General features: G+C 38.6%; 1 protein-coding gene across 3 annotated transcripts in view; it reads right to left on the bottom strand.

The window, feature by feature from the left end:
• The window catches only part of ARHGAP10 (Rho GTPase activating protein 10), a 338,204-nt gene that overhangs the window by 135,699 nt on the left and 176,367 nt on the right, over nt 1-26,138 (bottom strand). For all 3 annotated transcript variants that reach the window (XM_073892335.1, XM_025874287.2, XM_073892334.1), the window contains 3 exons: nt 17,375-17,449; nt 10,965-11,052; nt 2,741-2,799 (listed from right to left, as the gene is read on the bottom strand). In XM_073892335.1, coding sequence (XP_073748436.1) covers nt 2,741-2,799; nt 10,965-11,052; nt 17,375-17,449 — 222 coding nt within the window. The remainder of the gene's footprint in view (nt 1-2,740; nt 2,800-10,964; nt 11,053-17,374; nt 17,450-26,138) is intronic.

Here is a 26,138-nt window from a genome sequence, read left to right as displayed (position 1 = left end):
TGCTAACTCCAGGTAGAAAGAATCAGAACTGAACCAAAATGTAGGACGCTCGGCTGGTGTCGCAGAACTGGTTGGCATGGGAAAAAAGCCCACACAGTTGGTGACCAGAAGTGTCAGAAGTGAAGTACTGTATGTGTGAGTAAAGGAGAAACAAAGGAATGGTATTCCATACAGAGGGACTCTAGTTCCTTTTGGCAATTTTAGTTAGCTCTCTCAGCTGAGAGGGTGTAGTTAACACTCTTAATTTTCTCTATAAAAAAAAATTAATTTCCCAATGCATTCAACACTGAACAGTATTTTTTAAGAATGAAGAACAAAAAATGTCTGTCTCGTGGTGACAAAAAAGAAATAAAAGTCATATTTGTATCAGGCACTCCAGAAATTAACCCATGGGTTCTCAACAGAAGCCTACAGAGAAGAAACTGAGGAGAGACAATAAAGGGACCCAGGAAAAACCTCCAGAATTCTCAGCAGAGAGGGCAAACAAGACCATCTCAACAGCCCAGAACTGATGGAACCCACCACACATGACTGAAAGAAATCAAAAATTAGTTTTCCGTGCTGGCGTGAGAGGCAGTAACAAAGACTGGCGATGCTTGATAATTTTAGCAGTCAGCTCTGCTAATAGACACTTTTGCACTACAAGGTCATCTGTGCCATTGTTAATGGAAAATGATAGCCTGACCGCAATCCCAATTTTCCAACAATATTCAAAAGAGGAGACTAATTTTGGCCACTTGACTTCTGTAACTGTTTTTATGTAATAATTGCAAGTCCATGTGCAAAAGATTAGAAAACCTGCTCCCACACTCTTTCCTAAGAGAGGCACAGTGAAGACGGTGAGGGGTACTCCCAGAGACTCAAAAAATTAAAGTCCACACTGGGGATATTGGATACACCTGTGTAACACACACACTTTTTCTCATTAAAGAAGGTAACTACAGGTCCTGCTCCAACCGCAACTCCACAAAAACATGCCAATAATTACAGTAGCTATAGTATTTCTTTGGAATAGGCCTGTTACTCAAATCATTGTGGAGATTCTATTAGAGCATCCCCAGAAAGTCGGGAGGCCAAACACAAGGCACCAGTCTAGTAGGCGATGCTACCATTTATATTTATGCAATCTCTTCCACCACATTGCTCAAGGACGGCCTCGACAAACTTTTTAAACTCCTTTCCTACCGCTACAGACTCCATTACTACTCGCAAGTTCCTACCTCTTATGAAGCCTTCATCCAGTAAAAAAACAAAAAAACAAAAAAACATTGACATCAGAATTTCAGACACACCAGTTTCAGTTATAAGGCGTGATAATCATAATGACATTAACTTGTGGTATTTTAAAACCGTACTCCATAATCACTTTATCTTTCTCCCATTCTCAAAGGATTCTAGATTAAAACTGGCACTCTTCTGCTTTTTCCAGTCTCTGAGGCAAACAACATGAAACAATTGTCCTCCAACTAGAGTTTAATTTCTCTTTCCCCCGTTTGCCAAAAATGCCACCGGGAAGGAATCAAAACAACTAAGCGTTTGCTTGAGTTTTTGCCAAGAAAACTTTCCCCCACTTCCTTGATCACATAAATTTTCTTAAAAAAAAAAAATCCTCTTCCACGTGAAAACAGAAGTGAGTAGGACCATGTTTTTGCCTTTTCTGAAGGCCTATTTTATCGGCACAGTCTAATCTAGTTGGGCCTACACATTGCTTCTCTCGGTAACACACTAGGAACCTTTACACTGGCCGCCGTAAAGACCTCACAAGAAAATATTGTTTAAAGCAATTGTTTGGGCAGCAGTAACATAGGACCCAAAGGGATTCCCCAAATTTTTAAACAAATTAAAATTTGGAAAAAATCCAAGGGGGAAGGAAAAAAAAAAAGGAAATGAAAATACAATTATAGCTACTGTCAGTGCACCTGTGAAAACCAATCCTGCAGGTTTTAGCCAGTGGAGCTAGGGTTTTGAATTTTAAATAAAGATCTCTATAATCTGGCAAGTGACTTCACATGTCTCACCCTTCATCTCCTTAACTATTAAATACCTAACACCAATGGATTTCGGACGACTCTGATGATTAAACACCATGTGTCAACACAAAAACTAAGGGGTATGAATAACAGAGAGAAAACAGGACAGCTTCGGATGAGTATGACTCACGAAACATTCAATCACAAATTAAAATTCTACCAACTATAGGACTTTTTTATTTAACATTTTATCACATATAATTCACTCTCTATCGGATACTGTGTGGGCTTCTGGCTTTATCTCACATTACTCCTTCTGCCTGTAATTTCCATCTAAATATCTTTCTATGGGAAGCCATTTCCAACCTGCTAATCTCTCCAAATCTGCTAATCTTCCCCAACCTTCTGCAAGTTAAATACTTCTGTGTTCCCAAAGTGTTTTGCTCATCACATTATTCTGTTTTATGGGCTAATGGGAGGCGTGTGTGCCCCAATATTTGCTGGAGAATGAACTCCTAAAGGCAGAAATCCTTTCAGGGCTCCATCTACCTAGTATCTACCGGTGATTAGCACACAGTAGGCAATAAATAAATGGGAATTAGTTAATTAATTAACTCTCCCTCTTTTTCACCCTCTAAAAGAGGAAAGAGACCAAACATCTTCTAAAGGGATCTCTATTTTTAACATAGATTACAAGAACATTAAGTGAGATTTTTCATGTGGAAATTTTAAACACTCTGTCAACCACTACGCCTCTACATAATACTTACTGGCTGGAACAATGAAATCTCCATGTAGTTCATAGGTCATAAGAGGCTCTGGAAGACTCCTGTATGAAAAGGACAGCCCAGAATTACCAAACACATCCCAACAGATCACTGCTCTTTGTGTTCATTTTTTTATAAAAGGTTATAAATACGATGTGCATTTCTCAGTTAATGTGTAAAACTTTCTCTAGGAAATTTTTTTACATATCAAAAAGATATATAGATCAAATGGATTACTTTATTAAGTACTATCTGTACCAGGCACTACCAAAGCTTAAGCAGCCACCAATCCCTATGAGATCTAATCACATAATATTTCATATTTAGGGGCGCCTGGGTGGCTCAGTTGGTTAAGCGACTGCCTTTGGCTCAGGTCATGACTCCATGATCCTGGAGTCCCGGGATGGAGTCCCCCATCGGGCTTCCTGCGAGGCGGGGAGTCTGCTTCTCCCTCTGACCCTCCCCCCTCTCATGCTCGCTTTCTCTCTCTCCCTCTCTCCCTCTCTCATTCTCTCTCTCTCTCTCAAATAAATAAATAAAATCTTTTTTAAAAATTTCATATTTAATCTTGGAAAATACCTTTACAAACATCGGAGTTTATATATAAAACTTCTTTCCACATACTAACGTATTTAAAGTCAAACATTCTATCTAACCAAATATAAGCATATAGTTTTGAAAATCATCTCTAGGATATTAACTGAAGATGCTACAAAAAAACATTAAAAACTTTAAACAAAGATCATATCCTCTCCTCTTACAAATCTCTATTACAGAAATATGATATCCATTTTTGGCTTATGCCTATGAAACAATAAAAGAGATATGAAATAAAATTGATAACAATGTGAAAAATGCCCAACATAATTTTAATCTTCTACCAAACAGATTACACAAAAGGTAGTGTATTTTATCCTGTGGTCAACAGAATGCTACAGTTCAGCTGATCTTTATATGTATCTTAAATTTTAAAAGACCAGATCTCTGAACTCTGTAAAAACACTTAAAGAATACTTAGACAAGTATCAATCTGCACAGTCTTCCTGGAGGGCAATCTGGCAAGATATTAAAAATCTTTAAGAGGTTTAAATTGTGTAACCCAGAAATTCCTCTTCAAATGCTTAAGAAAAAAAAAAAAATCAAAGGCACACACACAAAAATTTAAGACATATACAAAAGCCAAGAAAAAAATGCAGGGATAAAGGAGTTCATTTCATATTGATAAAGAGGGCAATTAATCAACAAGACATAATAACGAGTTTCAAAATACATGAAGCAAATATTGATAGAACTATAAGAAGAAACAGACAAATCCACACCTATGGCTGGTGATTTAAATACTTCTCTGTTTGAGTAACTTGATGGAACAAGTAGACAAAAAATTCAGTTAGGATACAGAAGACTTGAAAAAAGCTATCAACTAATTTTACCTAATTGATATATCCCTCACCTAAATGATATCCCACCCAAAAGGAGCAGAAAACACATTCTTTCCCAGTGCACATGGAACACTTATCAAGATAAACCACATTTTAGGCCATCAAACAAATCTCAATAAATTTAAAAGGGTTTAAATTATACCAGCTATTTCTCTGATTACAACAAAAATTGAATTAAAAATCAATAACAAAAAGATATCTGGAAAACCCCAAAGAAAGAGAAACCTAGAAAGTATTTTGAACAAAATGAAAATGAAAACACAACATATCAGAATTTAAGGGATGTTATTAGTAAAGCAGTATTTAAGGGTAAATTTATATCATTCAACACCTATATAAGAAGACAGGTCTTAAACCAATGACTACACTTTCCTTCTTGGAGAGTCAGAAGAAAAAAAAAAAAAAAGAGTAAATTAAACCCCAAATAAGCAAAGGAACCAAAATAAAATCAAAAAGATTCAAATTCAACAAGATAAATAAAAGGATAATACATCATGACCAAGTTGGGTTTATCACACAAATGTGGTACTGCCTTAATATTAAAACAAAATGAATACAATTCGCCACACTAGCAAACTAAAATAGAAAAACTGTATGATCATCTCAATAGACAATTCAGGGGAGAAAAGATAGTTCTCCCCATAAATGGTATTAGAATAACTAGGCATTCATATTCAAAAGCACACTTGGATCCGTATCTCATATCTTCCATAAAAATGAACTCAAAACAGATCATAGATCTAAGAGTATAACCTAAAACTGTAAAACTTCTAGAAGAAAATTTAAAAGAAAACCTTTGTGACTCTGGATGAGGCAAAGATTTCTTGATACATCACCAAAAGTACAGTTCAAAAAAAGAACTGATAAACTAGAACTTCATCAGAATTGATGCTCTTTGAAAGACACTATTAAGAGAAGGAAAAGACAAGTCACAGACTGAAGAAAACATTTGCAAAGCACGGATCTGATGAAGGACTTGTATCCAAAATACAATTAAAAATTATCAAAATATAATAAGGAAACAAAAGTTTAGTTTTTTTAATTGCATGAAAGACATTTCACCCAAGAAGATACATAGATAGCAAATATGCACATAGAAAAGTTTAAGTTTATCAGTCATTATGGAAGCGAAAATTAACAGCACATGAGATACCACTATACACCTGTTAGAATGGCTAAAATGAAAAAGACTAACCATATCAAGAGTTGGCAAGGATGCAGAGGAAATGGAACTCTTGCACATTTAGGGTGAGAACACACAAAAAAATAACCACTTTGAAAAAAATATTTATCAGTTTCCCAAAATGTTAAACATACATCCAATATACAATGTAGATAGATATTCCACTCCTTGGCTTGACCCAAGGAAATATAAGCCTGTTCACTCAAAGATACGTACAGAAAGGATTTTGGTATCTTTATTTGTAATAGCCAGAAGCTACAAACAACCCAAATATCCATCATGAGGTGAATGGATTTTAAAAAAATCTGTGGTGTAGGGGTGCCTGGGTGGCTCAGTCAGTTAAGCATCAAACTCTTGATTTCGGCTCAGGTCATGGTCTCAGGATCATGAGATCGATCTCCACATCGGGCTCCATGCTCAGTGGGGAGTCTGCTTGAGATTCTCTTTCCCTCTCTGTCTGCTCCTCCCCCCCCATGTGTACTCTCTCTAAAAAAAAAATCTTAAAAAAAAAAAAAAAAAAAAAAAAATCTGTGATTTATCCATACAGTGGAACACTGGTTAGCAACAAGAAGGAATGAGCTACTGGTACATGCTATAACACAAATGAACCTCTAATTATGCTAAATGAAAGAACCCAGATTTTTTTTTAAAAATATATTTTTATTCCATTTATATGAAATTTTAAGAAATGCAAATTAATGTACAGTGACAGAAAGCAGAACAGTGGTTGCCTAGGAATGAGGGAGTAAAAAGGGAAGGGTAGGAGAGAGGGATCCCTAAGGGGCATGAGGAAACTTTGGGGGGTAGTGGTTAGGTTCACTATCTTGATTATGGCCACTGCTTTACAGGCGTATGCACATGTCAAACTTACCCTGATGTAAAAAAATATATATTGTTTATTACAGGTCAATTTCACTTCAATAAAGCTGTTTAAAAAACAACTAAAACAGATACAAAAGTATATTTACAGGTCATATTCCCTATACACAACTTAGGATACTACAGTACACACACACACACACACACACAGTGACAACCATAGGCACATCAACTAAAACTTAAAGCCCTAGTGAAGAAAAGCTGTTCCTTATTTCCTTTCTCCCTCCCCTTCATCTCCTATGCTCTCATTTAAAGACGAAAAACAAAATCAATTATCCCACAGCCAAAATACAAAGAAGTAAACCTTAGGAGTTTTTTGTTTCAAAATATGTGAAAAATGGAAGGAAAATGATGACTTGGCACAGAAGGAAAGCTAAACAGTCCTGAAAAGAAAACTGGGGGGAGGAGAGTGGAAGAGAACACTTAGAAAAGCCACAGAGAGCATTTCTTTCCCGATAAAAACGAATTTGCATCGAAAAACCTTCTACGAGCTACATCTGCCAATGCCATATGTCTGCTAGTCAATACAGCATAAATAATAAGTATTAAATATTGTTGATGGTAGGGAAGCAGTAATAAACATGACAAGTTCCCCATACAAAATGTATTCTACCGAGTCACTGTGTCTCTCAACTTGCCATCCAACATGTTTCAAGCTACCTCTCTTTGCCACCGCTTGGGATCTATGAGTATAAATCATAATATTTATCTAAGCTGGCATTTTCTTCCCAAAAAGTTCCATTCCAATTTCCAGGCTTTGAAAGTTTCTCCTAGCTCAAATCAGTTTACGAAAAACCTCACGAAACAGCTCATTTGTCCCCTCACAATGGGAAACCATTGTAATGAACACATTGCTGGAAATCAAAATTATGGTATCAATAGACAGGTAATCAATCAGGGAGCTGGTATTCAGCCCTCTAAAACCCTAAAGTAAAGAATTTTTGCCTCAAGTCCGGAGAAGAAAAAGGGAGATGCCATACATCTATCTGCTGCACACCTTTATCCTTCTCCTAGTGTTTTAGGGCTTTGGCTACTTCCTTCTTACACTTCCAACCTCCCAACCAGTAAGATGGCGGGGTTATTTGCAGTGAGAAGAATTCAAGAGCAACAGCTTTTTTGGTGAGAAAAGCTATATTCAACTTTGTGCTGCGGTACCTTAGGTGACAAAGCTGGGATTCCCACCCACGCAGGCTGGCTCCAACCATGCTCTTGACCATCACACAGTATTACCTCTTGCACTGAAAGAAGTGCACAGGCTCAGGCCATAACCAGACAGCCGAAACAAAAACTCCGTTTTCTCCCACTTGGTGCGTCACCAGAGAAAGTATTACTTAAATCCTAATTACTGCATTTTTAGTTGCTAAAAATAACACAGGGGAAAGAACAGCAACCTAACTTTCAAAATCTCCCAAGACATCTGCCATTTTATGATAATCACTTTATCACACTCAGGCAGACTGTGTATATTGTTAGGAGGGAAGTTATATAATAATAGCATCTCATAATGTTGTTCTGTAGGCAATGTTTGCTTAAAAGCAGAATTCAAAAGGATAAAGCAATGTAACGAGAGAAAAAGGCAGAAAAAGCAACATAAGACCAGGAGCGATAAGGGACTAGCTTCAGAAAGTATCGAGAACCAAAAAGAAATTTTATGTACGGTACTCAATAAAAAGATCCTCCTAAGTTTATTAAACTACTTACCCCACCAGGAAAAAAAGAACCATGTGGAACAGGGTTAAAAAACAAAACAAAACAAAACAAACAAACAAACAAACCTCATGCAATTCATTATAAAACAACTGGATTTTTGCCTTTAGTTTCCCACCAATAACTGAGTCACTTTGGTCAATCCCTTTAACTGTATTAGCCAAGAATTTACCAAAGAGTAAAATGAGTTTAAAGCTACCTCCTAGAGTGGCAGCACCCTTTTCTCATCAAGTTAACAGGTGCAGTTCATTGTATTTTTATATCCCTCTCCTATTCTTTCCTTCATCCATCTCTTATGGGCTTTCTCAATCTTAGCACTACTAACATTCTGTACATTTGGGAGCAATCATGGGTTGCCGCCTGCACTGTAGGATGTTTAGCAGCCCATCACTGGACTCCCCCCCATTACATGCCAAGTAGCACCCCCTTTCCAGCAATCGTGACAACCAACAATACTTCCAGACATTGCCATGTTATCTCCGGGGGGGATGCAAAATTTCCCCAGTCGAGAAGCCCTATATCTTCGTGACAGGTACAGCTCTAGCTGCTGGAGAAACTGCACTGAACAAGACACGTAAGATGCCTATCTTCAGGAATCTTACATTCTAATCCCCAGGTGGGATCTAAGGGGATTCATTTTGTCCGTAATTCTCATCCAAACCAGTTAGGTACGGTCAGTTAGGGAGACATTAACACATAGGTTTCGCATTAATTTTATCCCTTTATCAACTAGGGACAATAATGTACTTCAGAGTTTAAGAAAAAAATTTTTAAAAGGTGGTTAAAAATACCTTGCTTAAATAAAATACTCAAAAATAGGTAATACACATCTAAATTCACTGATAAGTTTTAACCTCATTAAAAAATGGGACAACCAGGCACCAGAGTGGCTCAGTTGGTTGGGGTGTCCAACTCTTGATTTTGACTCAGGTCACGATCTCGGGGTTGTGAGGTTGAGCTCCATGTCGGGCCCCACATTCAGCAGAGAGTCTGCTTGAGATTCTCCCTCTGCCCCTCCCCATGCTTGCGCTCTCTCTCAGCTCTCTCCCTCCCTAAAATAAATAAATCTTGGGAAAAAAAGAAAAGAAATGAAAAAGTGGGACAAACAGGTAACAGACCTCCTGATATATTACAGGAAGAATATAACACTACTATGGGGGCACCTGGGTGGCTCAGTTGGTTAAGCGACTGCCTTCGGCACAGGTCATGATCCTGGAGTCCCGGGATCGAGTCCCGCATCGGGCTCCCTGCTCAGCGGGGAGTCTGCTTCTCCCTCTGACCCTCTCCCCTCTCATGCTCTCTATCTCATTCTCTCTCTCAAATAAATAAAATCTTAAAAAAAAAGAATATAACACTACTATGATATATTCTTGGAATAAATCAATTTTTAAAATCTAAGGAATTCTATAGATTTAACTGTTTACAAGAAATATGATGGCTACAGAAACACGTTAAATGACACCATGACACAAACTGCCATATCTAAAATATGGAAAATTCTACTTAAAAATGACCCAGGTTGGGACCTGTGGAGTATGGTCATTTGAGCATAGGACTCTTGGTTTCAGCTCAAGTCATGATCTCAGAGTTGTGAGATCGAGCCCCACACTGGGCTTCGTGCTCAGTGCGGAGTCTGCTTAAGACTCTCTCTCTCCATTTCCTTCTGCCCCGCCCCTCACCCCTCCTCTAAAATAAATAAATAAATCCTTAAAAAAATAAGAACAAAAAAATAAAAATGAGCTAGGTTCATAAACAAACAGAAATGCTGAGGGAGAAGAAAGCTGTGCAGAGGCAGGGGACTGTGCAGATTAGAAGTGACTTAAAACATATGAAATGTGTTGACATTATTCAAACCCTGCAGGAATTTAAATAAATATGAAAAGACCTTTTAAAAAAAAATCAGTAAAAAAAAGCAAACATGGATTCAGTACTGGATGATACTAATTTTGTTGGGTATGATCACTGTATTCTCCTTGTCTTTCTATATTGTCTTTTTTTCTTAAGTCTTTACCTTTTTATAGACATATACTTAAGTATTTATGGGTACAACAATACGATGTTTTAGAAAATCTTTCAAATGTTATCCAAAAGAAGTGGCAGGTAGGGGACTGCAGAAACAAGAAGGGTAGGAATTTGATAACTGTAGACACCGGGTAGTGGAGCCATGAGGATGCAGTATACTAACCTCTCTGGTTTTACAGACTTGGAATTTTTCAAATAGATGAATGGCTTAAAATATGTAATAGCAGTTCATTTTATGTGCTCATTCAAACCCAAATAAGATATACCTGAAACACAATCCTCTGTGCTAGTAACCAAGAATCAGTCCTGGGGGAGCACTGTCATTTGTCGGCCACACAAAAATCAAAGTCCTCCATGGGGGCACCGGAGCACAGGAATTATGGTCGTCATCCTTTTTCCATTCTTTTACTTAAACTTATTTTTTCCCCTCTCGTGGTATTGTTCTTCATCTAATCTCAAGCTTTTTATCATTAAATTCCTTTCTTTTTTATAAAAAGGGTAATGCCCCATAGAGATGCTGAGCCCTAGTCTAATTCTGGTCCTAAATATCTTCTATAATAAATGCAAGACTTAAGTTTATCTTAAAATCTCAAGTGAACTTCCTTTCAAATAGCTTTATATTTACGTGTTATCGTTATAAGCCTCTAGGTTCAATGGTTTAAATTTAAACGAAAAAAATCTTCATTTTCACCTAAAAGAGTCAATGAATTCAATAAATAGCCTTCTTCCTGTTTCATAACACTTAACTCCTAAAACTCACATCTATAATAGACATCTATTTCAAAAACCAAATCCATTCCAATTCTGTTGCAATTTATCTAACAACTGACATTCAGCTACTACTTGCCACACTTTTGAAGACACAGATCCCTCCTAAATGTCCCCCTTTTTCATAAGGTTTGACTCGACGACTGAGATCTCCGGGCAGAGTCAGCACCTGCCGTGTGCTGGATGCCCAAGAGCGCACACTTCCTTTCTGTCACTGAGAGGAGCTTACCTCAAGTACTGTTTTAGGGCACTTGTTATTGTCTTCACTTCCCAATCTACGGAATTCTCCAGGTCCACCTCATTGCATGTTTTTACATCTAGTGAGCAAGCAAGCAAGAAAACAGTAATTAAAACCCGGAACATTCAACGGCCCCCTTGACCGGCTCACAAAGCTTCCACTTTTAAATGGCCAAACCACAAATAATTGATTCTAGGATTTCTTATAAAAACATACACAGTTTCTTCTAGCATAAGCTGTGTCCTATTATTAGACATTCCTAAGCAACTTCAGAAGATCTGTAGTGGAAATCAAAAGAACAGGATAAGATGGGGCTGGGAGGAGGGAAGACCTGGACAGAGTGGGGCATTTCAATAGTCACAACTCAAAGCATATGTAGCCACAATGATGGCGATGCTGACAGTTATTACTATTATTAAAGACACTACTTGGTAGCCATGGCTTAGAGCGTGTGGCATTTGTAGTGTCTACATATTTTACTGTGTCTCAGGTGGCATTATGGTCATCACATTGTGTTATGACAAGGGAAACAGCACTGTTAATGGCAAGATGGCAAGTCAGTGGGAAGAAAGGACAGTAAGCTTGGTCCCATGCTTCTAAGACCTGTACTCAACATATTACCTTTCTGAAGATTAACACATGATCCATCAAAATAGCAATCAGGTGATACATACATTTAAACTCAACTTTCACATTAACATCACAATTTGTACGCTCGTCTAAGAAATACTTATTGGAAGCCTCTGTGCAACCCTTCTGACATTCATTCTGAATAAAACTAGTTTTCTTTGTCCTAAAAGTGTTAATGATGCGTTTCTTCCAAATGCCCTTTCAGATAGCCAACAAACTCAGTAGAAAAAGATGTGTGGCTTAAACAAACAAATAAATGGGAGGGGAAGGGAGGTAGTAAATTCTGAAAAGGAAAAAGTGAGTCTTGGTCAAAATAAAAGGAAAGGATGGTGCAAAAGGAAAAGGCAAGCACTCTGGGTATGGTAGTACCTTTAATCCTTCCAAGGCTGGGCTACTGTACCTGGCTGTTGGCTAGGCACCGGGGAGGAGGGGAGGTGGGCAGCATGTTATCACAAACCTGGGCTTAAATCCCCACCACCACCCTGAGTGGCTACACCACCCAAACCAAGTCAGTTCCAAACCTGTCAGAACTTCAGGTTTTCGGCTGTACCATGGAGATCAAGTAAATGCTCTCAACTCTGAAGAGCAGCAAAGTAAATCAGGAATGTGTACAGATTCCCATAAATTGTTTAAATGAGTAGGCAATTACCACAGCTGAGTCACTAAAAGTATAAGCGTTCAGAGGTGGTTCCTACTCAAAAGGAGGGGGCAGCAAATGGGTTATGATGAATGATACTAAACAATCGATAGAAACTTGCCTGGTTTTCTATATTCCCATCATCCAAAGGAAAAAAATCAGACATTCCTGGAAGAGATTTTATTTCTCCCTCACTCCAGAATGCTGTTTCAACCAAGACCCAAGAAAACAAGTCGTTTCAGACTTTTTTTCCGCTCCCTTAACACTGTATTTGTCTATATAGGGGAGGAAACATCTTGTTAGTTAGTTCCTCTTGAAAGGCACTAAAAAGAAAAGCCTGTCAGAACGGGACCACTGCATTCAGTCAGGCATGCCACTGAAAAAGCCTTGGGCTTGGGCAGGAGGAAGGATAGATGGCAACTCAACCTTATTCTCAAACTTTCTGAAAATAAAGTAAAACAGGAAGTGATGATTCTTCCACAGCCATAACATCATACATATGAAGTCAATTACTCAAAAGTCTGGAGACTTTTTAAAGCACTTCAACAATTCTTGATTACAGCAACTGACAGCAACATGCAATAAACTACAACAATGGCAATTGACACTGATTACATTTTGATCAGTTCCTACAATTCAGAACTCATTTGTTACTGAGCTTGTCAGACAAGCCACAGATACATTCAAGAAATCAAATTAAGCACCCTGATTAAAGGTGCAATCCTTTATAACTAGGACTAAATAATTCTGTTCTAAAGGCTTTGCCAACCAATTACTTCAGTAACTGAATATTCTCTCTCTCATTAAATCAATTATTTAAATCTCATTTTAACATACAAGTCAGATAACATTTTCAATCAACTTGCTGCCGGCAAATCAGCATTTTAAAATCAGGAGGCTTCTAAAGAAAATCTTTTATTTTCCTCTTTCTACCAAATAATCAGTCTATATTTTGAGAATAATATTCCTTCTATGGAAAAATAAGCCATCCTTTGAATTCATGGAATAAAAAGTAGCTGTCATATCAGAAGCTAATGACTACATAGGGCCTGTGGTACTAATCCTCTATTAAATTTTCACTGTTTTCAAATAACTCAATCATCCCTAGCAGTTCTTACAATCAGTGGATGCACTGGGGCCAGGTAAATTGGCTAATAACTTATTTGGGATTCAAACTTTAAAAATGCTTTGAGTGTTCAATCAGGATATATGTTCTACTATAAACAAGGAAGGAATTCTGCTTCCCTTCTGACCAAGGGACAACACCCTTATGGATTAGTTAAAACTCTAAACTAACAAGCACAGATACAAATAGTTGACTTTTTATTTGGGCTAATGTTTCATAATTATGTAACCAGTGTTCTATTTTTTTTGAAACTGGAAATTTTCAGCCCCACCTAAATACAAAGTGCTGACACCCTTCTGAATATTGACTTGGGCCCCACTTTAAAGTACTTGACGGAGCACGGTGATGGAATGAATTTTGAGAATATTCTTTATAATCAAAATCAGAATTTTTCACCTATATTACTTTTTCCCCCAATCCATATAAAAAAGCTGTCCTACAAATAAACAAGGTAGTATTTTTTAAAGTAAAACTTCTAAATTAGTTTTATTTCTTGTTTTCTATGTTTCTGTGTCTAAAAATAAAATCATCCAGCCTGTTTTGCAAGTTAAATGTAGAAATAACCACCAAATTCACCAACACACATAAGCTACCACCACATTTTTCTCACAATTCCCCCACCCTGCTCTGATGTTTTCATTCTTCAGTGGGGAGGTGGGAAGAATACTGACAATTCTAACCCCTCTTAGTTCTAACCTACCAATAACTATTGTAATTAATCTGTTATATTCTCACCCCATTTACTAAAAAATCCATGACTCACCCAAAGACACCTCATCTGATATTTCTCCCTTCCCTCCCCAAGTGCTCCAAGTTTCTGTTTAAACAAACAAACAACTTTTACAAAACTATGTCTATGCATGCCCTCTGTTAGAGCAAAAGGGGAAGGAAAGAAAAACACCTGAAAAGCGAATAAAGACAATTGCTCACTTGGGCTTTTTTTTTTTTGGAAACTTAAGGAGCTTGGTCCAGGAAAAGCTAGCAGACCTCTATCTTCTGCTCCCAGAATGGAAGACAACTAAAACCACAAACAACTCCCATCACCATGACCTAACCTGGAGAAGTAGAGATGACAGGTCTATTTAGAGGACTTTGTATGGTCAACTGTCATTAGTATTTCTTGTTGGCAGAGGAGACAAGAGAAGAATGGGGTGCAGAGAGGAGATGGGAGAGGAGAAGAATGGAGAGAAACATTTTTTATTTTAATCTTAACTACCAGGGGTGAAACACCAAAAAACAACACAGGTGAAGAAAATATGCAAGACACTAAACATGCATCCTTTCTTTAGAAATTATCACATTTATACAAGTGTACTTAAATACTTAAAACATTTCAAACAAACAATATACAAATGTGTTACATAAAATGGCAATAATAGAAAAACATCCAAGTAAATAATCATCTCTCAAGAACTAAAGAAACCAAGTAAACGGAAGTTCTTGTCAAAAAAATATTAAATGCCTTGGAATTTTTCCTCAGATACTAAAAAATTAGATTATTTCTCACCTCTATAAAGAACAAAAGCATTACACACAAACTGCACTCTGAAAAATTCAAATTTGAAATAAACACTACCTGGAGAAATGGTAACTTAAAAAAAAAAAAAATGCCCAATACCACAATGGGCAAAATCATCAGAACTAACTCCTCTAGAGAGGAGGAATTATGGACTGGTTTAAAAGAGCAAAGCTAAAAATCTGGCGGACTCATCCAATTTTTTTTTTCTCTTTAAGATATAGAACCCAAGAACAACATAGGGAGGTGAGAAAAGACAGAAACAAAGAATGTCCAGGGGAAAGGGTATATACAATACACAGAAACTCTAAAATCCTTTTTTTTTTTTTTTTGGAAGAGGTATAAAGTATTTGTCGTGAACACTTAGTGAATCAGGATGGATGGAAAGAGGTTTTTTTTTTATGGAAAGAGATATCTTAAGGGAATTTTAAATTAGGACAGAGCAAATAAATCTATTCTGTTAAGAGCTTAAGTTTGAGTTGGTAACAAAGTAACAAGAAAGTGGATTAATCCTATTAAAAATCCAAGGTTTGTGACTGGCAATTTTAAATTCATACTAGGAATTATTTATGGATTAAGTAAAATAATTTCTACTGTGTAGCGCCCACCCCGCCTTAATAAGGAGATAACACTCTCATCAATTCTTCAACTTCCTGGAGAAATACTTCTTGGGAAAACACAGCATTCCTTTGTCAGTAACTGAAATCAGGTTGTATCATGCTTGTATCCCCGACTTCGCTGCTCTGAGTCTCATGGAAAGTGAAAACCATTTTCCAGGTCATGAATTTTTGAGGGTTTAGGTATTTTAAAACACCTTGCCAGTTCAGGATTATCTTGAGACATTTCCCCTGAGCACAGCAAACCACCACCTTGTTCAGGGATGCAGATCAAGTGGGATTTTATGAGATTAAGAACAACTTTTGAGACAGCTTAACACTTTGGCGTGAACATGAAGACACCCTGGTTTGAGCTTCCCTTGGACGTGAACAAGAAGATAATAAAAATAATGCTATGATCCTTCTGACCAATTTGCTGCCCAAGTGTGCCTTTCAGCCAAAATATCCCTTTCTTATTTTATTTTTTTAAATTTTACTTTATTATGTTAGTCACCATACACTACATCGTTAGTTTTTGATGTAGTGATCCACGATTCATTGTTTGCGTATATCCCTTTCTGATGCCAACAGAGTCTTCCAATTCTAATCATTATTACACCATCTCTTGGAAATGAGAGAAGTGTTTCTAATTTTAAAATTAACTAAAAGCAGATGCTGGAGTCCCATTAAACTCTTCCAGCTGCTACTGAACCACTGGCAACCTGAGTCTATTTAATTTGGAGCCCACTAATGGTAAAAAGGAAAATCTGACTGCCAAAATTGCACACCCAAGTTAAACCAGAGAGGCAGAAAATGAAAACAGCTCATGAAAGTGAATGTATTCTAAGACAGCTCTCCAACTGATGACGGGCAATTTTTCCTGCGGTTAATAGCTAAAAAAAAAAAAAAAGGTTATTGCTTATTAAATCCTTAATTCAAATACAGCCAAACAAGCAATCCTATCTGCCACACGTCAGCTGATTTTATTCATCTTGGTTTATGCTTCCGAAAACTGAGTCTTCCCTACAATGCTTTCAGATGCAGGCAGGTTTAAATGCATTGACAGTATACCTGAGGGCATTGTTAATATTGATTAATTAAAGTGAGATATCAAGTTAATTAATATTTAGCAAGGTCAAAATGACAGATTGGTTTGACATGCAGGCCCTCCAGCCTGATGAGTTATCATCACTCCTCAAGAGGCAGCCTGCTTTGGGGTGGGGAGGGAAGTGGGGCCCCTTACAGGTGGCACTGAGATGACAGCAGCGTGTAATGTAAAAGCGCTTTGTCATTCACGTAATGTCTGGGGTAATGAAATGAATTCGCTTTCTGGCTTCCTCTAGTCTGCGATGCCAAAGAACACTGTGTTATCAGCACAGATGGAGCATGCATGGTTCTGGAGAAGAGCCTGGTGCAAACTACAAACAAGCCACTGTGAATACCAATGAATCCCGGAGAATCAGATCCTTGCTGTCAAGTGACAGTTTTGGAAGCAACATAAAAATGAGTGAGTCCCAGTGGTCTTGTCCAACCAAATGTACTGTCAAGACTCTGGACAGGCAATTTGGAAGCCATGCAAATCGCAGAGGCCTGGCTGCTTCTTTCCTCTGAGAAGCAAGGGCAAGAAGACATTCACCCATGAGCCTGCATTCTTTTTCCACCACCCCCCACCACCACCACCATTTCTTAGTCAGTAAAGAGGGAGTGGGTATCTGGGCTGAGGCAAACACTAATCTTCTCTGCATCAGCTAGTTCTGCTCAGGAGAAAGCTCATCTAGGCACTAGAAGAACAGAATAGATTCACAAGTATGCTGTACATTACTATGAAATATTAAGTGGTGAAGTCAATGAACATAAACAAATAATGCATGGAAAATGATTAGAAAAGAGGCATACCCATCAACATACTCAGAAGTCTCTGGACCTTTGAACTCACCCCCACAACTCTGTACAATCCTTGGTCATTTATACCTATTGGAAGAGACAAAGTGTTAGCAAAATACAAGATTGTCATATTTTAAAAACTGGGAACAAACAATTGCATTCAGAATCTTTGCTAACTCACATTAGCATTCCTGTTGACTATAAAAATAACGTTCGACAAAAGCAAGTGTTTACCAACTTGTTTTAGCAGCTTGGTATTCATGAGTTATGGTTGGAAAATAATCTCATAAAAACAATGTTCCATGTGGACAAAATGTAATGAGTCAATGTTAATGAAAGAAGTTCCTTAAGTAGTATTCATGTGTACCAATGCACTCTGGAAAGATGCATTGTAACTTTTGTGTTTATTATGTTTACTTATTCTTGACGTTTTTTTTGAAAAGTTTTAGCCTTTTAAAAATAACATGGTGTTAATTAGTACACAGAAAGAAATCGTTATTTGGATGATTCTTTAAGACCATGGAAATGCATTCAAAACTAAGGCAGAACTGTTTTTGTTTTTGTTTTTGGGTGGCTCAGTTGGTTGGGCAACTGCCTTCGGCTCAGGTCATGATCCTGGAGTCCTGGGATCGAGTCCCACATTGGGCTCCCTCCTGAGCAGGGGGGTCTGCTTCTCCCTCTGACCCTCTCATGCTCTCTCTCTCTCTATCTCATTCTCTCTTTCTCAAATAATAAAATCTTTAAAAAATAAATAAATAAATAAATAAATAAATAAATAAATAAATAAATAAAATGAACCAAATCACAGCATTCTCTCTCTGCAGAGCCAGGGAAACAAAATATCTCTTTGCACAACAGACAAGAAGTAAAGGCAAGAAAATGTACTATCGAACATAATTTATTCTATTGAATACATGGCACGTTTGGATTCTGATTTGAACAAACCAACTTGTAAAAGGGCATTTTTCAGGCAATCCGGAAACTCTGAGTGACATTAAGATTAGGTCAGAAAATGTCGCTATTTTTTTAAGGTACATACCGAAAAGAGTGAAAGGAACCTATCTAAGATTTGCTTTAAGAGCAATTTTAGTAAAATCTTTATAACTGTTCAGCCTGAGTAATAGGAATATAAGAGAGTTCACTGTACCACTCTCTCCACTGTTTTTATGCTTGAAACCTTTCATAATAAAATACTGACTTTCAAAAAAACAAGACTCATCTTTATTTCTCAAGAGAGTTACAGCGTGCTGCCTGTGGTTACGGTCTGCACTACGGGTGTTAAAGCTCACAAGAACACAACTGGCTGAAAGGAAGATGATGCCTCTAATCCTTCAAGTTTCCAAAACAAAACATCACCCAAAAGGCCCTGGAATTTGCCCAAGGGGGCTTACTTTCTTTTTGCCTCCCTGCAATGGGTGATGAATAGAATACCAGGCAGATTCTGAAGGGCTGGATTCAGGTCAAGGCTCATTCACTCCTGAACTCCGAGACCTTGGGCAGAGAGACCAGAGATTTCTCTGAGTCTTAATGAGGTACCTGAGATCAAGGATAGTATCTTGCACCTTGTGTTACGGTGGGAGGATACTGAGACAATATTAACACATGTACTGTCGATTCTTACATACCACACACATACAAGCTCTTATTATTCCTTGCAAAAACAAGTCTTTATTTTCCTTTTCTCTTTTTGCCTTTCATTTATTTCTCCTTAATCATTTTTTAAGCTTCTCAAATGTCCTACTTGTCTATTATATGCAAAATTTTGTGTCCCCCCAAAATCCATAACCCTCACTACCTCAGAATTTGACTGTTTGGAAATAAAGTCTTTAAAAGACGTAATTAAGTTAAAAATTAAGTCATTAGGGTAGGCCCTAAACCAGTATGACCAATGTTCCTATAAGAAGTTGGGAAACAGGGGGCGCAGCAAGATGGCGGAGGAGTAGGAGATGTAGATTTCGTCTGGTCTCAGGAATTCAGCTGATAGGGATCAAACTATTCTGAACACCTACGAACTCAACAGGAGATCGAAGAGGAGAGTAGCAACAACTCTCTGAACAGAGAAGCGACCACTTACTGGAAGGTAGGACGTGCGGAGAAGTGAGTCCGAGGCGATATTCGGGAGGATAGACAGCGGGGGAGGGGGCCTCCGTCGGCCGCTTCTGGCAAGTGATAGAGCCGCCGAGCAAAAAATCGGAACTTTTAGAAGCCGTCTCCGCTGAGGGACGTCGCTGCAGTGGCTAAGCAGGGGGTGGAATCCTCCCGGGACAGTGTGGTCTCAGGACCCATGGAGTCACAGAAAGACCGGGGGTGCCTGAGTGCGGCAGAGCTCCCAGGTATCGGAGCAGGGAAGCCGGCTGCAGAGACGGAGCCGAGGCGCGGGCTCTCAGCTCAGGGTTGCCATAAACTGTGATCCGCGGCCCAGTCGGGCCACTGCTCCTCCAGCAGGGACCCAACAAGCGGCAGAGCTGGGGAGACTCCCCTTCCTTCCCGGGGAGGAGCGGCGCGGGAACGCACCGCAGGGATCTGCTGGGTTTGGAGACTCCACACGGGGTCGGGTGCCAGAGATAGCAACACTCGATCACAGGCCGGGTGAGCACGGAGTGCGGCCGGAGACCGGGGAGACAGGAGTGACTGCTTTTCTCTGGGGGCACACTGAGGAGCGGGGCCCCAAGTTCTCGGCTCCTCCGGGTGGAGACTGGGAGGCCACCATTTTTGCCCTGGTCCTCCAAAGCTGTACCAACAGCTTGCAGGGAACAAAAGCTCCTGAGAGCAAACCCGAGCAGCTTGCTTAGCCCGGACCAACAAGGGCGGGGCAATTCCGCCTCCCACAAAGACATTTGGAAACCACAGCAACAGGCCCCTCCCCCAGAAGATCAGCACGAACAGCCAGCAAGCCAAGACCAAGTTCACCGATCAAGGAGAACGGGAGAACTCCAGCGCTAGGGGAATACAGCACATAGAATTCATGGCTTTTTTTTACCATGATTCATTAGTTCATCAAAGTTAATTTTTGTTAACTGTTTTTTTTTTTATTTTTCTTTTTCCCTTTTTCAACCAACATCTTATCAATCCCTTTTTAAAAAAAAAAAACATTTTTTATTTTTCATTTTTAGAGTCATATTTTATCCCTTCATAGTAGTTACCCTTATTTTTGGCATATATATATAAGTTGTTCTCTCTTTAAAATTTTGAGATACAGTTTCTTCTAACAGATCAAAATATACCCTAAATCACTAGTGTATGGCTTTGTTCTAGTCTCCTGCCTGATCACATTCTATCCCTTTTTCCTTTTTTTTTCTTAAATCTTTCTTTTTTCAAACAACTTCTTATCTTATCAAGTCCTTTTATAAAATCTTTTATAATTTTCATCTTTACAGTCATCTTCCATCCCTTCATTGTATCAACCCTTATTTTGTACATATATGTCTTTCTTCCTTTAAAATTTTAGGAGGCACTTTTTTCTAACAGACCAAAATACGCCCAAAATCTAGTGTGTGGCACTGATCTATGCACTAGTCTGATCATATTTGATCATATTCTGCTTTTTTTGTATTGTTCTTTTTGTTTTTATCTTTTCTTTTTTTTTTTTTCCTCTTTCTTTTTTCTTTCTTTCCCTTTCTTTTCCCCTGGTTTCAGGTCTTTTCTGATTTGTATATAGTATATTTACTGGGGACATTGTAAACTTGTTAGCATTTTGTTCTCTCATTCACCTATTCTCCTCTGGACAAAATGACAAGACGAAAGAAATCACCTCAGCAAAAAGAAGAAGAAGTAGTACCGTCAGCCAGGGACCTACTCAATACGGACATTAGTACGATGTCGGACCTAGAGTTCAGAATCATGACTTTAAAGATACTAGCTGGGCTTGAAAAAAGCGTGGAAGTTACTAGAGAAACCCTTTCTGGAGAAATAAAAGAACTAAAATCTAACCAAGTCGAAATCAAAAAGGCTATTAATGAGGTGCAATCAAAAATGGGGGCACTAACTGGTAGGATAAATGAGGCAGAAGAGAGAATCAGTGATATAGAAGACCAAATGATGGAAAATAAAGAGGCTGAGAAAAAGAGGGAGAAACAACTACAGGATCATGAGGGCAGAATTCGAGAGATAAGTGATACGGTAAGACAAAACAACATTAGAATAATTGGGATCCCAGAAGAAGAAGAAAGAGAGAGGGTGGCAGCAGGTATATTGGAGCAAATAATAGCAGAGAACTTCCCTAATGTGAGGAAGGAAACAGGCATCAAAATCCAGGAGGCACAGAGAACGCCTCTCAAAATCAATAATAAAAGGTCAACACCCCGACATCTAATAGTAAAACTTACGAGTCTCAGAGACAAAGAGAAAATCCTGAAAGCAGCTCAGGAGAAGAGATATGTCACCTACAATGGTAGAAACATTAGATTGGCAACAGACCTATCCACAGAGACCTGGCAGGCCAGAAAGGACTGGCAAGATATCTTCAGAGCACTAAACGAGGAAAAATATGCAGCCAAGAATACTATATCCAGCTAGGCTGTCATTGAAAATAGAAGGAGAGATAAAAAGCTTCCAGAACAAACAAAAACTAAAGGAATTTGCAAACACGAAACCAGCCCTCCAAGAAATACTGAAAGGGCTCCTCTAAGCAAAGAGAGAGCCTAAAAGCAGCAAAGATCAGAAAGGAACACAGACAACATACAGTTAACAGTCACCTTACAGGCAATACAATGGCACTAAATTCATACCTTTCAATAGTTACCCTGAATGTAAATGGGCTAAATGCCCCAATCAAAAGACACAGGCTATCAGATTGGATTAAAAAACAAGACCCATTGGGCACCTGGGTGGCTCAGTTGGTTAAGCAACTGCCTTCGGCTCAGGTCATGATCCTGGAGTACCGGGATCAAGTCCCTCATCGGGCTCCCTGCTCAGCGGGGAGTCTGCTTCTCCCTCTGACCCTCTTCCCTCTCGTGCTTTCTATCTCTCATTCTCTCTCTCTCAAATAAATAAATAAAATCTTTAAAGAAAAAAAAAAAGACCCATCAAAATGCTGTCTGCAAGAGACTCATTTTAGACCCAAAGACACCCCCAGATTGAAAGTGAGGGGGTGGAAAACCATTTACCATGCTAATGGACACCAAAAGAAAGCTGGGGTGGCAATCCTTATATCAGACAAACTAGATTTTAAAACAAAGACTGTAATAAGAGATGAGGAAGGACACTATATCCTACTTAAAGGGTTTATCCAACAAGAAGATCTAACAATTGTAAATATCTATGCCCTGAACATGGGATCAGCCAATTATATAAGGCAATTAATAACAAAAGCAAAGAAACACATTGACAACAATACAATAGTAGTGGGAGACTTTAACACCCCCCTGACTGAAATACACAGATCATCTAAGCAAAAGATCAACAAGGAAATAAAGACTTTAAATGACACACTGAACCAAATGGACTTCACAGACATATTCAGAACATTCCATCCCAAAGCAACAGAATACACATTCTTCTCTAGTGCCCATGGAACATTCTCCAGAATTGATCACATCCTAGGTCACAAATCAGGTCTCAACTGGTACCAAAAGATTGGGATCATTCCCTGCATATTTTCAGACCACAATGCTTTGAAACGAGAACTCAATCACAAGAGGAAAGTTGGAAAGAACTCAAATACATGGAGGCTAAAGAGCATCCTACTAAAGAATGAATGGGCCAACCAGGAAATTAAAGAAGAATTAAAAAAATTCATGGAAACCAATGAAAATGAAAACACAACTGTTCAAAATATTTGGGATACAGCAAAGGCAGTCCTGAGAGGAAAGTATATAGCAATACAAGCCTTTCTCAAGAAACAAGAAAGGTCTCAAATACACAACCTAACCCTACACCTAAAGGAGCTGGAGAAAGAACAGCAAATAAAGCCTAAACCCAGCAGGAGAAGAGAAATAATAAAGATCAGAGCAGAAATCAATGAATTAGAAACCAAAAGAACAGTAGAACAGATCAACGAAACTAGGAGATGGTTCTTTGAAAGAATCAACAAGATTGATAAACCCCTGGCCAGACTTATCAAAAAGAAAAGAGAAATGACCCAAATCAACAAAATCATGAATGAAAGAGGAGAGATCACAACCAACACCAAAGAAATACAAACAATTCTAAGAACATATTAGGAGCAACTCTATGCCAGCAAATTAGATAACCTGGAAGAAATGGGTGCATTCCTAGAGATGTATCAACTACCAAAATTGAACCAGGAAGAAATAGAAAACCTGAACAGACCTAGAACCACTAAGGAAATTGAAGCAGTCATCAAAAATCTCCCAACAAACAAAAGCCCAGGGCCAGATGGCTTCCCAGGGGAATTCTATCAGACATTTAAAGAAGAATTAATACCTATTCTCCTGAAACTGTTCCAAAAAATAGAAATGGAAGGAAAACTTCCGAACTCATTTTATGAGGCCAGCATTACCTTGATCCCAAAACCAGACAAAGACCCCATCAAAAAGGAGAAATTACAGACCAATATCCTTGATGAGCATGGATGCAAAAATTCTCACCAAAATACTAGCCAATAGGATCCAACAGTACATTAAAAGGATTATTCACCACGACCAAGTGGGATTTATCCCTGGGCTGCAAGGCTGGTTCAACATCCACAAATCAATCAACGGGATACAATACATTAACAAAAGAAAGAACAAGAATCATAGGATCCTCTCAATAGATGCAGAAAAAGCATTTGACAAAGTACAACATCCTTTCTTGATCAAAACTCTTCAGAGTATAGGGTTAGAGGGTACATACCTCAATATCATAAAAGCCATCTATGAAAAACCTACAGCGAATATCATTCACAATGGGGAAAGGCTGAGAGCTTTTCCCCTAAGGTCAGGAACGCGGCAGGGATGTCCACTCTCACCACTAATATTCAACATAGTATTAGAAGTCCTAGCCACAGCAATCAGACAACAAAAAGAAATCAAAGGCATCCAAATCGGCAAAGAGGAAGTCAAACTCTCACTCTTTGCAGATGATATGATACTTTATGTGGAAAACCCAAAAGACTCCACCCCAAAACTGCTAGAACTCATACAGGAATTCAGTCAAGTAGCAGGCTATAAAATCAATGCACAGAAATCAGTGGCATTCCTATACACCAACAACAAGACAGAAGAGAGACAAATCAAGGAGTCGATCCCATTTACAATTGCACCCAAAACCATTAGATACCTAGGAATAAATTTAACCAAAGAGGCAAAGGATCTGTACTCAGAAAACTATAAAATACTCATGAAAGAAATTGAAGAAGACACAAAGAAATGGAAAAACGTTCCATGCTCATGGATTGGGAGAACCAACATTGTGAAGATGTCAATGCTACCTAGAGCAATCTACGCATTCAATGCAATCCCCATCAAAATACCATCCACTTTTTTCAAAGAAATGGAACAAATAATCCTAAAACTTGTATGGAACCAGAAGGGACCCCGAATAGCCAGAGGAATCTTGAAAAAGAAAAGCAAAGCTGGCGGCATCACAATTCTGGACTTCCAGCTCTATTACAAAGCTGTCATCATCAAGACAGTATGGTACTGGCACAAAAACAGACACATAGATCAATGGAACAGAATCGAGAGCCCAGAAATGGACCCTCAACTCTATGGTCAACTTATCTTTGACAAAGCAGGAAAGAATGTCCAATGGCAAAAAAGACAGTCTCTTCAACAAATGGTGTTGGGAAAATTGGACAGCCACATGCAGAAGAATGAAACTGGACCATTTCCTTACACCACACACAAAAATAGACTCCAAATGGTTGAAAGACCTAAACGTGAGACAGGAGTCCATCCAAATCCTAAAGGAGAACACACATAGCAACCTCTTCAACCTCAGCCGCAGCAACTTCTTCCTAGAAACATCGCCAAAGGCACGGGAAGCCAGGACAAAAATGAACTATTGGGATTTCATCAAGATAAAAAGCTTTTGCACAGCAAAAGAAACAGTCCACAAAACCAAAAGACAACCGACAGAATGGGAGAAAATACTTGCAAATGACAGATCAGATAAAGGGCTAGTATCCAAAATCTATAAAGAACTTATCAAACTCAACACCCAAAGAACAAATAATCCAATCAAGAAATGGGCAGAAGACATGAACAGACATTTTTCCAAAGAAGACATCCAAATGGCCAACAGGCACATGAAAAAGTGCTCAACATTGCTCAGCATCAGGGAAATCCAAATCAAAACCTCAATGAGATACCACCTCACACCCGTCAGAATGGCTAAAATTAACAAGTCAGGGAACAACAGATGTTGGCGGGGTTGTGGAGAAAGGGGAACCCTCCTACACTGTTGGTGGGAATGCAAGCTGGTGCAACCCCTCTGGAAAACAGTATGGAGGTTCTTCAAACAGCTGAAATTAGAGCTACCGTTCGATCCAGCAATTGCACTACTGGGTATTTACCACAAAGATACAAATGTAGGGATCCGAAGGGGTACGTGCACCCCAATGTTTATAGCAGCAATGTCCACAATAGCCAAACTGTGGAAAGAGCCAAGATGTCCATCGACAGATGAATGGATAAAGAAGATGTGCTATATATACACAATGGAATATTATGCAGCCATCAAAAGGAATGAGAGCTTGCCATTCGCAACGACGTGGATGGAACTGGAGGGTCTTATGCTTAGTGAAATAAGTCAATCAGAGAAAGACATGTATCATATGACCTCAATGATATGAGGAATTCTTAATCTCAGGAAACAAACTGAGTGTTACTGG

The sequence above is a fragment of the Callorhinus ursinus genome, unplaced genomic scaffold (assembly GCF_003265705.2).
Source record: "Callorhinus ursinus isolate GAN/ISIS: 27379988/994484 unplaced genomic scaffold, GSC_fseal_2.0 scaffold4, whole genome shotgun sequence".
Classification (NCBI taxonomy): domain Eukaryota; kingdom Metazoa; phylum Chordata; class Mammalia; order Carnivora; family Otariidae; genus Callorhinus; species Callorhinus ursinus.
Note: the sequence above shows the minus strand (reverse complement) of the source record. Positions and strands in the feature narration are given on the sequence as shown.